This window comes from Lepidochelys kempii, chromosome 4 (genome assembly GCF_965140285.1).
Source record: "Lepidochelys kempii isolate rLepKem1 chromosome 4, rLepKem1.hap1, whole genome shotgun sequence".
NCBI lineage: Eukaryota > Metazoa > Chordata > Testudines > Cheloniidae > Lepidochelys > Lepidochelys kempii.
The window spans coordinates 121906453-121920196 of NC_136383.1; the positions used below are offsets into that span (position 1 = coordinate 121906453).

Here is a 13744-nt window from a genome sequence, read left to right on the forward strand (position 1 = left end):
GTCTCCTGGTGGACAACTGGCCTGGCGACGGTCTGGGTCCTGACTCCTCACGGGGTTCCCCCCGCCCTGGATGCTGCCGCCACTTTTAGCCCATCCAAGCTCGCAGGCATTTCCCTCTGCATTTGCCCACTGCCAAGGGGGCAGTCCTTCTTTAGGTGGCCCCTCTCCCAGCAGCCAAAGCAGGCTCCCCGCCTCCTTGCTGCCCGGGGCATCCTATGGTTCCTTTGGGGTCCCATCCCCTTGCCAGGACCAACATGGACCTCTTGTGTTGGGCCTGGACATATCCTCCACACGTGGCCCAATCGGCCACAGGCCCAACAACTTAGCCGCCGCCTGGGTTTCTTCACCTGGCAAGCCACACACGGGACCTCTTCTCCCTTCTGGGGCTGCGGATCCTTGCCCCCACTCCGATAGGGACAGTCTTGTTTTAAATGCCCCACCCATCCGCAGGCGTAGCAAGTCCTGCGCCCATCCACAGGCTTCCTGGCATTGGCACTCCACTTCCCATCCTGCTGGCAGTTCCTCCAAAACTCCCCGCTACAGGGGGGTAGAAAGGAACTGGAGGGTATAACCCTGTTCCACTGTGCTGAGAACCCAGCGGTCGCAAGTTATAGCGGTCAGAGACTACTGGGAAAGATGGATCCAGGGAATAGTCTGGTAGGTTCCCCTCAGGCGCACCCTCAAAATGACCATTTGGCCCCCTGCTTATTATGGGTCGAGCCCGACAGGGCCAAGAGTGGAGGTGGGTGGCTTGGGCGGCGCTTGTAACTCGTGGCTCGTTTATGGGGCTGATCCCTCCAAGGCTGGCTCCCCTGGCCCTGAGGCTGCTGCAGTTTGAACTGCTTACGTGTTGGGGCTGGGACGTAGAGACCCAGGGTTTTCAGGGTGGTGCAGGAGTCTTTGAGGCCATGCAACTTGTTGTCTGTTTGCTCCGCAAATAGGGCCCCGCTGTTGAAAGGCTGGTCCTCCAATGACTGCTGAGCCTCGATGGACACCCAGAGAGGAGCAACCAGGAGACTCGCCACATGGAGATAGCAGAAGTCATGGTGCGGTCAGTAGCATCTGACGCCGCCTGGAGGGCGCAGTAGTGCCCTCATCGAGGATAGCTTAGAACACCTTCTTGGAAATCTTGGGGAGCAACCCTTCAAACTTGGCCGTGGCTTGCCACATATCGGCCAAGGAGGGCTTGGTGGTTGGCCACTCTCAGCTAAAGGCTGAAGACGAATAAACTTTATGTCCAAAGAGATCCAGCCTCCTCGAGTCTTTATTTTTGGGGGTGGCCCCAGGTTGTCCTTGCCTCTGCTTGTGGTTAACCGCCTCAACCAGAAGGGCTCTTCCAATTCTTCTGCCTGAAGCCCCAGGTTAGAATCGACCCTCTTCAAAAGTTCCTGGTGCACCTTGGCGTCATCCTAAGGAACTGGGTGAGGGGGCCCAGTGATAGCCTCGTCCAGCGACGACAATGCCGGTGCCGCGAGAACCTCCATGTCCATTGGTGGTCCCGCATCTTGCTCCCCTGGGTCCTCCTGGACCTGTGGGGTCTTATCCCCCGAAGTCTCCAGCACCAGGGGGGGACGGGATACTGAGGCCGCTGGCCTCTCCAAGGATCCCAACACCAATCGGGCAGCCTGGGAAGGTTGGGTGAACCCCCAAGGGTTCCATGGATACCATGGTGCCGGCCACTGAGCTTGGGGCCCTGGGACAGGTTTTGGTGCTGATAATGTAGACGGCACCACTGGTACAGGGGCTTGATCCTCGCCTCATGCTACTCGACCGATACTGGGATGTTGAACAGGACCGGGAGCTATTACAGGCCGGTTGCTGGGAAGATTGTCCTGAGTAGGATGACCTCCTCCTTGGAGACAGGCGATGACGGCGCAGTGATCGGCAGTCTCTGGTGTCCGATCGGTCCTGGGCCTTGGAGATGGTTGGGGCTGGTCCCGGAGTTCTTGCTGGAGGGCGCATGCCTCAGAGGGTCTGCGCCAATCAACCGGTGTGGTACATATCGAGTCCCTCAATTGGTGCCCCCGGTGAGGGGACCGAAGAGGGCTCCACTGATCCTGCCTCTCCAGTCCTGAGGCATGATGGCTGTGGGCGGGTGAACGCTGGCAGGACGTCCCTCTCGATGGGGAACAGTGCTGCTGAGGCGGGGACTCACGCACAGGTCCCAACAAGGGTTTTCCTCGAGATCGGGGTACTGTGGGAGCCAATGTAGGTGGCACCAGGAGTGTCAGGATCTTTTGAGTTGCTCGAAGTGCTTTGGGTGGCAATGGCACCTGAAGCTGGCTAGGGCCTGCACTGCTATCCAGGGTTGCAGACAAAGCATGGGATGGGCTGAGCTGAGGCCCAACTTCCCGAATGGGGTGTTGAGCTGCCCGGCACGGGTCATGGCTTGCCCCCAGACCTCTCCTTTCCCTTATGGGAGGTAGGAGATCTTCCCCTCCCGATCTTTCTCGGATTCATGACCGGAGCTGCAGAGGGAGACCAGTGCCGGCTCGTGGACGGCACCGCTGGAGCACTGTGCACGGAGGCTGTGGTGGTCGGTGCGTAGTCAGACTGCTGCTCCGGTGCTAGAGTGAGTGCCGACTCCATTAGGAGCACTTTCTGACGGAAATCGTGCTCCTTCTTCATCCTAGGTTTAAAGGACTTGCAGATACGGCACTTGTCACTTATGTGCCCTTCGCCTAAGCACCTTAGGCAGCTGGTATGTGGATCACTGACAGGCATATGCTGTTTACAGTGACCGCAGGGCTTAAAGTCTGGGGACCAGGGCATGCCCTGTCCCCCGGCTGAGTCCTGTTTGGGAGTAATGAAAAGTTGAGAACTACTTCTAAGGGTAACCAAGAAACTACTAACTATAATACAGTTTTTCAAAGTTCACAAGAACAGAAAACGAAACAACCCCAGCCAAAGCAGCAGATGTTCCAGCACGGTCACTGGTGGCAAGGAGGAACTGATACTGTACCATGCGGGCACCACTCTAGGGGGCGCCAGAGCCAGACCCCTATGGATACTGCTGAGGGAAAAACTTCCAGCACCGGTGCATGTGGCGAGCGCACACACCTAATATGAAACGGACATGAGCAAGCACTCTAAGAAGAACGGCACCTTCGTTCAATGGCTCTCTCTGTCAGTCATAGCTCTCATCGCATTCAGTCACAGCTGCTTAGGTTAGGGAAATACACACACATACATGAAGTTTACTTTTGTTAGCCCTGTAAAGCCAACAAAGCTTGAAGAGGGAGCTCATTCGTAGCTAGCTCATGCAACACAATTTCAAACTAAGTTCCAGTCTTAGAATCTTGGTGGTGTCGGAGCCACACAGAACAGAGCTCAATTTTCATGTTCTAGGAGGAATACGAACCACTGGCTTTTGGACAAACATCTTATTACTCATAAATTGAGGCAGCTGGCTACAGAGTTACTGAAAGACAGACGAACATGGAACCCACAACGACACGTTCACAGTCCCTTTCAACAGTATAGCACACTTTAACATAAAGTTTATGTAACTGACCTAGAATTCCAAGAAAGCAACAATGGAAGGAATTAGTGTCTGTCACTGACTGTAAAAATGTCTTAAAAAAATAAAATAAACAAACCACAAACAGAAAACAAAACTCAGTAAACAACAAAGATGCAAGAGAATGAAGCAAAGCCCAGAGAACTCCAGGAAAGCAGCAGAAACAGGTCAGAGTATGGGATGATACTTACTATGGTAACAGGTACTCTTTAGCATATCCATCTCCTGTTTGTAACGCAGCCACAAGAAGAGAAAAGCACAAGTAGAGAATATATGCATTCATCACAGCCACTGTGTTAAATTAAAAGAATGGTTGGAACCATTCTTATAGAAAACAGAATGAGATGAAATAGTGCGTGGAAGACTTCATAACAGACAAGTGATATATCCCAATGAACAAGGTAAAGGAAACACAAAACAGAAATTAGATTACACCAGTTTAACAGATAGACTGTTACTTTTATCCTTTTTCTCCAAAGGGATAACAGATTTTCTCGGCCCTTTTCTCATTTTTCTGATAATTTTACATCATCACGTTAACAAATCAAACTAAGATCTAAACTGGGAGAGAAACATATTCCCAGGGGTGTAATCCAAATACAATAATGTTTAAGAAATGTGCAACCAGTGAGCAGGATTTAACAAACTATCTATTCATGTTCAGTTCAGTGAAGCTCTGTGCCATCATTAGAAAAAACATTTCACTACAAAACAGCAGCCACATCTTGCTCAGAGTGCTCAAAGGGGTGAGTCAATTCAGAAACTCAAGATGACTAAGCAATTTTGAAATGGTGATAATCTGGCTAATGACAATGCACATTTCTTTATTATTGTGAACATAACCACTATTACATTCAGTTACACAGTTCTACAGATTGTAAAAAAATAAAAACCAAAATAATTCCTCTTTACTTCACTAAATCTTATTTTTTCATGCTTCAGTCAAGACAGGTGCAGCTACAGGAGTCTTCCCCACCCCAGTTCAATGTAACATACCTTCTTCTAGCTTAACTGGTGTGCTGGGAGGAGTACGGGCTGAAGTATGATCAGGAGCACTCTTTTCTTTCTGTTGTCTGGCATCTTCTGAAGGTTCTACAGATGAATCAGTATGGGAATTAAAAACAGCACACAAGATTCTTCTGTAGGGATGCAGGGAAACAGACATCCCGCTACACACATAAAAATCTTTGAATAAATTGTTTTTCTGAATGAAAATTCTGTCTGAATGCCAAATAATTCCAAAAGCAAGCAAAAGTAAGGTGCAGACCAACACTGTTGTGATCTTACCTGTCACAGAAGTTATGTTACCCAACTATTTGAACTCAAAACATTTCTGAGTAAAATGGACTGAAATGATTATACAACAGTTTGCAAACTAGTTTGGGGCCCAGCATTGGAAAACACTGATCTAAAGGGAGGGGAATTTGCTGGGGAAGAGCCAAAGGAAAAAATAACCGTATGGAAGAAGGGCACCAAAACTAAAGTTACACAAAGTTATTTTGCTTGCTTTGAGTTTATTTGCAGAACATTGGTGTAAACAAAATGTACATTACTCGAAGCAAAGAATGAAAAAGTTGCACAGATAATCACAATGTAACATGCAATAAACTGCAATTATTCCAAACTGATTCTGCAGTGGTTTTTGATTTTTTTTCAAATTAAAAAGGATCCCCCCTACTCCCTTCCAGCTTCAACAATATTTGCATACTAAAGGAGCAGATGTTAATGTAAAACAAAAAGCCACCTCAATATTTAGAACAGAGATCTCCTCAGTACCAGAGCACTGTTCTACACAGTTCACCCAGACAAGAGAAAAATCCACCAATTAAATTAAATCAGCCCCCAAGGTAATAAGCCAAGCCAACGAAAGATGTCCAGAGATAGCAGAGACTCTGTAAGTGCAGATTAAGCAAGAGATGGCTTCCCCTAGATTGAAAACTCAGCGGTACCATATTCATTAGTACCTGAGGCCTCAGCCAAAAGGTCAGGACTGGAGCTTAATGCTTTGATGACTGCTGTATGAAATTCCTCGTGTGGAGACTTCTGCTCATCTGGCTCCTCCTGATTAAGATTTGTGATGATTTGCTGCATGGTCTGACAAGAAACTTGTGCAGCAGAGAACTCAGAATTATCTAAAGATTTAGATAGCGTTGATCCTTCATGAGTCTGCAAAATCTTCAGATCAGCTTCTTTCACTGCTCCTTGAAAGGTTTTTGACCTGCTCTGCAACTCCAGAGTTTTTTTTCCAGAAGCACTTTGTTCCCTGTAGCTCTGACTTTTAAATAAAACATTTGGCTTCCCAGCTGGTTTCTGTCTCAATACCACAGTCTCTCCATATTTTGATAGCTTATCTATGTAGGATGTAGCAATGTTACAGAGAAAATAAAGGGGTATGCAATTACATAGACACAGTAACGTAATAGCTCAGTCCCACAAAATGCTTTAAAACCTGTACAGAGAAAGTCACACATGAAAAAGGCAGAATTTGTGACTCTTCATACGTCAAGATATCAGAAGGTACAGCAAAAGCAATGCACACTAATAAGGGACGAATCACCATACAGTTTTTAGAGGAAATGTAATTAGTACATCACCCTGTAAATTATTATTTTTATTACAATAGCGCTTAGTACAGGGCTGGAGCACACATGGAGAAAAATTAGTGGGTGCTCAGCATCCGCCAGCAGCCAAGCTCCCAACTCTCCCTCCCAGCGCCTGTCCCGCACTGGTGGCCCCGCTGATCACTCCTCCCCCTCCCTCCCAGTGCCTTCTGCCCGCTGCGAACAGCTGTTTTGCAGTGTCAGCTCTGGAAGGGGGGGTAAGGGCCGGAAGCTTGAGGGAAGGGATAGAGTGGGGACAGGATCTGGGTGGAGGGAGGAGTTGAGCATCCCCTGGGTAAAAGGGAAGTCAGCGCCTATGCTGCCTAGAAGCTCTAACTGAGACTGGGGTCCCTATGTGCTGTGAAAACACATGCCCTAAAGGATTTATAATCTAAATCAGGGGTGGACAAACTACGGCCCACAGGACCGTCCTACCCAGCCCCTGAGCTCCTGGCCGGGAGGCGAGCCCCCGGCCCCTCCCCGGCAGCCACGCTGCCGTGCAGGCAGCACAGCTTGCACCTGCCCACCTCCCAGGCTTTCAAATAAGCCTGTCCTGCCGCTCTGAGTGGCATGGTAAGAGTAAAGGGATGGGGGGAGGGCAGGAGGTCCTGAGGGGCAGTCAAGGGACAGCGGATGGTTGCATGGGGTGGGGGGGCGCGGTCAGGAGACAGGGAGCAGGGGGGTTGGATATGGGGTGGGATCCCGGGGGGGACAGGGAGCAGGGAGGGGTGTTGGATGGAGGTGGGGTCCTGGGGTGGGGCAGTTAGGGACAGGGGTCCTGGAAGGAGGCAGTCAGGGGACAAGAAGCGGGGGAGGGATGGATGGGTTGGGGGTCCCAGGGGGTTTGTCAGGGGGTGTGGGGTCCCGGGGGCGTTGGATAGGGGCAGGGGGTCCCGAGAGGGGTGGTCAGGGGACGAGGAGCAGGGGGGGTTGGATGGGTTGGTGGTTCTGAGGGGGGAAGTCAGGGGGTGGAAAGTGGGAGGGGGCAGGCTGTTTGGGGAGGCACAGCCTTCCCTACCTGGCCCTCCATACCGTTTCGCAACCCCGATGTGGCCCTCGGGCCAAAAAGTTTACCCACCCCGATCTAAACAGACAAGACAGTCAAAGGTTTAGCGGGGAATCAGAGGCACAGAAAGAGGCCATGACTTGCCCAAGGTCATGCAGCAGAGTCTAAGTCAGGAATAGAACCACATCTCCTTAGTCCCAGTCCAGTGCCCTACCCACTGGACCAGACTCTTGCAAAGACTAGTAAAACTGTGCCAGCAATATTCCAGCGTAAACAATACCATCTGCTTAGTGGATGTATCATAGGTGCTACACTGTAAAACTTAATATGACAATCACATAGAAGAGATTCTTCAAATGCTGGGGTGAATTCTCCTTTATTGCAGCGTGATGCTCTCACTACATTTTCTGATAGGTTGGTGGTTCCTGGGGAGAATTCTGAGATGTGCCCTAATCGTGTCTCTGCTTACCTTGTGATTCCTTTCCAAAGCACCAACTGATAATTTTTTATCTGCATTTTCCCAGCTCAAAATACTTACCAGATCTACAACTTGCAACAGTGAGTAAGCAAATTTCACTGCCTAAAAGCAATGTCAGATTTTTATTCACTGGGCTATCCTACACAGTATTAAAATGAAACAATACTGAACAATCTGTAATATACCAAGTTCAATAAAATATGAAACTTCATGTGACAACAAAAACTGGCCAAATTCTGTGGTTGGCAATTAAGCACAATTCCCTTTTGACTCCAGTGAAGTTTTGTTTGATTAAGAACCAAGATTTTGACCTAATATTGCTTAGCATTTCAATGGCGGTTTTTATCTCCAAATTGCTTTGCAAATATTTTCCTCAATTTACAGTTGTAAAAATTGAAACAAGAGGTTAAGTAACTGGCCCATGGCCACAGAAGGAATCATTGTCAGAGCTAGGATTAAGAACGCACAAGATCCTGGTTCCCAGTCCTATGCTCATATCAGCTTGGTCATAGCCTTGATGTATATGACAGCAATGTATGTGGTTACAGATTAAAACCAAACCAACCTTCAGAACCTTTCTGCTTCCTTTCCACTTCTTTGCGATACTCTTCCAGTTCTCGATCAGTGAGTTTATTGAACGGGTTTGGTCCTGCTGTGCTTACTATAACTCGTGGCTGATATTCCTTCTCAATGATTGCCTTCGATGCAGTCACCAGTTCTCCCTGGCAAAACAAACAATTAAGATGTGTGTGCCACTAAACAATAATTCACAGAATTCTGACAATGGCTGAGGCTACAAGCAGCCAAAACAAAACAGAAGTTTGATTAAAAATTAATCTGGAAAAATTCTTTTATTTTCTTAGGTTAAATAAGCAACAGTCCCAATTTTGGAATCTTTAAAAACTTTAATTTACAGGATATTTTATATTAAAGAAAAAATAGCCCTCATGAGCAAATGGCTATATAGACATCACTGTTTTTACAAGGGCGCATCCACTATCAAGCACCATATCAAATAGCAGCAGCCAAACAGGCTTTATTGGAATACATTTGCTCTCAAGAAAGTAGCAAGTTTCCTTATTTCCATAGGGAAAATCGAATATTGTGGCCTGATTCTGTAAGTGCTCTGCGTGCAGAACTGCAGTAGAAATCCCTGGTATTATTACACAGAACACTCCCAGGATCAGGTTCAATATTTATAAACACTCAATGCTCAGGGGGAAAAGCGATTTCCAGCAGTTATATAATATCTAACAGATGCTAAATGGTTTATTATACATATTATATGTACATGAGATTAAGTGTTCATCTGTTTACTATATTAAAATGCTTAATAATACAGCTTAAAAAAGACTTTACCATGTCTTTTCAGACAGTGTCTTTCATACAAACTGGATTCAAAATGTTATATGTAGTTAAGTATTATAATTAGCACGGCTAATATTCTGTGTCCAAAGGACAAGAACAGAACTTGCTGATGAACAGGGAAGAGGCTCTCTCTCTCTCCACTAATGGCAGATTTTCTTATCACCTTCTGGGGATTGAAGCTAATGGCTTCATATTGCCTTTGAGATGGAAGATGCTTCCCTGGGTTGTCTGTTATGGATCAGATCTTTCAGGTCATTTGTCTGTTTAAGAGTTTCTCTGTTAATTGGTCTGACGTACAGCATTAGTTTAAAAGTTACTCTGATGCCCGATCTGAACCACTTATCAGCACAGATATCTACAAATTATTCTCTGATCCTCAAGATGATTTTAGTTAAGGGTTTGTGATGCATTAACTGCCTTTGCCGTAAGTGCTTCCGTATGATTAGGGATCTGTGTCTGTCATGGAGATTGTGGAAGTCACGGATTCTGTGACTTTCCATGACCTTTGCAGGGGCCAGTGTGGCTGACCCCAGGGCCGCTCAATCAGCTGGCTCTGGGGCCAGCTGCTCAGGTGGCTCCTGGGACAGCCACACCAGCCGCTGCTGGAGTGGCCCTGGGGACAGCCACACCAGCCGCTGCTCTGGCAGTCCCAGCAGCAGTCTCCAGGTGGATGGCCGGAGGAGCCCCAGGCCGCGGTCCCTGGCCAGCCGGAGCAGCCGTGGTCCGCAGCCCCTAGCAGCTGGTGCTGCTTGCCGTAGATGCCACCCTCCCCAGCAGTGGCCCCCTTAACCCTTCCCAAGATTTAATCACAGGTATTTTTAGTAAAAGTCATGGACAGGTCACAGGCAATAAACAAAAATTCACGGCTTGTGACCTGTCCATGACTTATACTACCTGTGAATAAATCGAGAAGCCTTACGTATGATCAGAGATTCCTCACAAGAGTACACATGTGATCCAGAAAGCATTGAAGTGGTACATTACAGCTGCATTCCATGTGAAAAGGTCATCAGATTCTGCAAGATATTAAGTATAGTGTATGAGTGGCTGTAAATGTTGGATTGTTTCTCTAACTTTTTTTCACGTTGAATTGTTATTTGTATTAATAATCAAAAGCCTAAATATAAGTCAAGTGTAGAGAATGGAAATGATTAGTAGAACCAGAGAGAGAAATTAAGAGCTACAGGCAAAAAGGGTTTTTCCTGCAAATTTAAAAAAAACTGGCATAGATGAGACGGAAATATTGTTCTGGACAGAAGGAGCTGATGAGGAGAAGACTTCAGCCAGACTGCATTAAGGGACAGAAAGGAAGCTCTCGGTAGAGGATGAGCCACCGGAGACAGAGAAGCACAGTTATACAGGTGTCAAACAACGTCAGAAAAGTTCCAGACACCTGCATAGGGGACACAGAGTAGCTAAACGTCTCAGTCTTCATCCAGCTCAAGCAGCCAACATTAGCAGCAAGGTGGTGCCCAGGCTACATACAGGAAAGTTGTCTCTGTTTTCCTGAACTAAAACTAAACTCAACTTGTTTCAAAATGTTATCCCATTTGAATTAATGTAAGTTTGCCACAAAAATACAGCTTCATCTCCAAAGAGTAGCAACAGGAAGGAAGATTATATCTGGCACTTAAAGTGAAAAGCCCTCAAAACCATTTGAACAGGCTCTTTCCCTTGTGTAAGTGTAGATTCGTAGTGATTGAAATCAAAGATATTAATGAAAGTACTCTCCTCAGGAACTTAATACAAACTGAAAAAATCTAGTGTTTAGAGATGAATTCATATCAAGTGTCCTCTTTCCTAGTCATCCAGTTATCCAATGCTCAGTAGAATCTGATTTTCCTAACTCAATTTAGTAGTTAAACTGTATGGTGGCCCAATGTAATGTCTCATACTTTGTATGCACTCACCTCTGAAAAGCCTGGAGAAGCATACATAGCCCTCTCATTCTGGCCCAAATGAAATACTTACTATGAAAAAAAATACCCACTGAAATCCTTCACAAACTGCCTTAGCAGATTTTGGCAAGCAAGTCCTCCTGTAGACAATTAAGTCTAAAAAACACCCTGGAAATATTTTAATAGAAATATATTCTTGGCCCTTCCCCCTCCAAATGGAGAAAGTAGCAAAGTCCCTTAAAAAGGAAAGACTAGCATCACAAAATTCAATTTGTATCTTTACATTAGAGAAAAAATGTCCACATGAAAAATAAAACCAAGTGAAATTAATGTTGTCATTGCTGATCAGGGACTATATTAATTTTCTAGCACAGTATGTAGAAAAGTTGCTTCTGAGTTTTAATTGACAATCTGAGTACTTTTCCCTTAAAATTTAAAAAAAAACGCAGATTTTAAAGCTTTCTAATTATTTCTTTGTAATCTAACACTAGAGATATTTGCATGAAAACAGGATATCAGTTTTTAAAAACTAATGAGCTCTGGTTGCTTGGTCCCCCATCTGAATCCATAAACTTCTATTTACAAGCATCACAACTGATTTCTTTGGAAGTGACTTTGATAGAGGATTATAACCTTTGGTGGGGAACAAACAACAGGAGATGAACTTTCAAAGAAGCTAAGACGCTGTCTTATTGTCACCAGTAAAATAAGAATAACCCTTTTCCCAGTTGCAGAATAAATACATAGCATAATTATATCTAAAAAGGATGTTTTTAAAGTTTTCCACAAGATGTTAGCTGCTTTATCATCAGATGGCCTCAAATTTGATGTAGTTTGACAACTAAAGGCTACAAAAGAACACCACAAAAAGCAATTTAATAGCATTTCATAAGAGCCATGAAATCATTTTTTTAAAACAGAGATTTGTGAGCTCCCAAGTCTTAGAACTTCACTAAAAAAGATGGGCAGGGGCAAAAACAATCAAAGCCCAAAACTACTTTGGAGTCTTCTTACAAAAAGGTTACAAACTAAACATGTAGTGAATAACTGAAGCATTAGCTATACACTGTATAGGCTTGCAAAGTAGGAAATCATGCCAGGCAAAGCTTGTGGTTTTTTATAGGATTACAAAATTAGCAGACAAAGGGAATGCAATAGATGTAATGCACATTGATTTCACTGAAGAGTATGATTATGTGTCTCTAACCCTTACTTGTAATTCACAATGATTTGATATGAGCACTGTCACATGAATTGAAAGTTGACTAAAATATTGTAAGCAAATGGTAGCAAAAAACAGCAAGACATTCAGTTTGGAGCGGGATGAGTAATGGATCAGTATTTTGTTTTGTCTTATTTTGGAGGACATCTTTATTGTTTACCGGGAAAAGAGGGTAAAACAAGCACATCAAGTTCATGACTCATATCATCTAGCAAGTAAAACAGTGAGGCCAGGGAAATAACACAAAGGGACTTGGAAATTTGGGCAGGAAATGGAGAGAGATGTGTCATCTTAAAAAAACGCAAGTTAATATTTCTGTGGGAAAATAATCTGATATTCAGTCTGAAGGGAAACACCTTGACTTCAATGGAGCTACAATAATTTACATCCACTGAAGATCTGTCCCCTGGAGAGAAGTAATACTGAAAGAGACCGCAGGCTATAGCGGAAAACAAAAGAAATATGATATGAGGTTTTGGGCTGCATAAGCAAAGGCATTATGTCACAGATTAGAAAGGTGATAGTCATGCTCCGCTGAAACCACACCTGGAATACTGCAACCAATCTGGACAATACCAGAGAGATGTAAAACTGGAGACAATTCAGAGAGGAGCAATGTAAGTAATTAGGGGGTTGAAAGGATTGACTTCCTGTGTAAGGAAAGAGAAAAGTAAAAGGGTTGGATAAATAATTTAGGGGACTGGGAATGTGAATCATCTAAAGGATTTAAAATCAAAGAAAAGAGAAGAATTGCTTCTCTTGTAGCAGAAGGGGATACATAACTAGCAGTGATGGGGTAAAGTTAAGGAACGGAAATTTTATTAGGCTGATCAAGAAATATTCCAACGGATTAGGCCGTAGAACAGTCTCCCAGTGGAAGGAGAGGAAACCTCATGATAGACATTAACATTATAGACTTCACTAAAAATAAACAACATGGACTCGTGGGGAGGAGAGCAGCAGGATTCATGAAGGACTTGATGAGCTTTTACATCTTCAAACTTCCATGATCTGATATCATGGACCTCACGAAATGCTTATTCCTTGAGGCAGATATAGACTGGGTGCATTGCAGAGGGAGCTCTTGCCACTTGGAGGTTTGTGTGTGATTTCACTCCCTGTTTACCTGACAGGAAAGATGTTCTTCGTAAGAGTCTATAGGAAGGGACTGAAGATCCCCATGTAAGAGGCCTGATGCTCTGTCCCATCAAGAACTAAAGCTCTTCATTGGAGTTGGAAGAGAAATTAAAAACAGAAATTTCACAAAGGCTTAAATCTCCACCAGAGTCTCCTGCGGCCTTAAAAACCTGGATGATCCCAGCATGAAATGCACCACAATTAAAGAACGGCCACTGGAAGTAGGACAGTACTGCTGACTCGATCAGGAGTTATTTTGCTTTCCTTCTCCAAAAAAGAACAGTGTAAAGTGTGTCCATTTAGACACATGTGATTTAATTACTATGGGTATTATGAAACAAAAAATGTAAGTTTTTGGTAAATAATTAGACTAGGTGGAGACCTGCATTATCAGGACCAAAGATATGGTTGCAATGAAAAGGCAGGAATTTATAAAAATCTTCATGAGGTCTCCAAAACATGCAAGTATGAAACTATCTTGAATTCAGAGTAGGAAGCAGACTTTCCTAACTGAT

General features: G+C 45.0%; 1 protein-coding gene across 17 annotated transcripts in view; it reads right to left on the reverse strand.

Moving 5' to 3' along the window:
• The window catches only part of ADD1 (adducin 1), a 136130-nt gene that overhangs the window by 6465 nt on the left and 115921 nt on the right, over positions 1-13744 (reverse strand). For 6 of the 17 annotated variants that reach the window (XM_073342670.1, XM_073342669.1, XM_073342668.1 and 3 more), the window contains 3 exons: positions 8170-8326; positions 5485-5871; positions 4517-4612 (listed from right to left, as the gene is read on the reverse strand). In XM_073342670.1, the coding sequence (XP_073198771.1) occupies positions 4517-4612; positions 5485-5871; positions 8170-8326 (640 nt within the window). Of the gene's footprint in view, positions 1-3710; positions 3885-4516; positions 4613-5484; positions 5872-8169; positions 8327-13744 lie in introns of those variants that run through there. The other 11 variants (XM_073342682.1, XM_073342681.1, XM_073342680.1 and 8 more) reach the window with 5 other exon arrangements.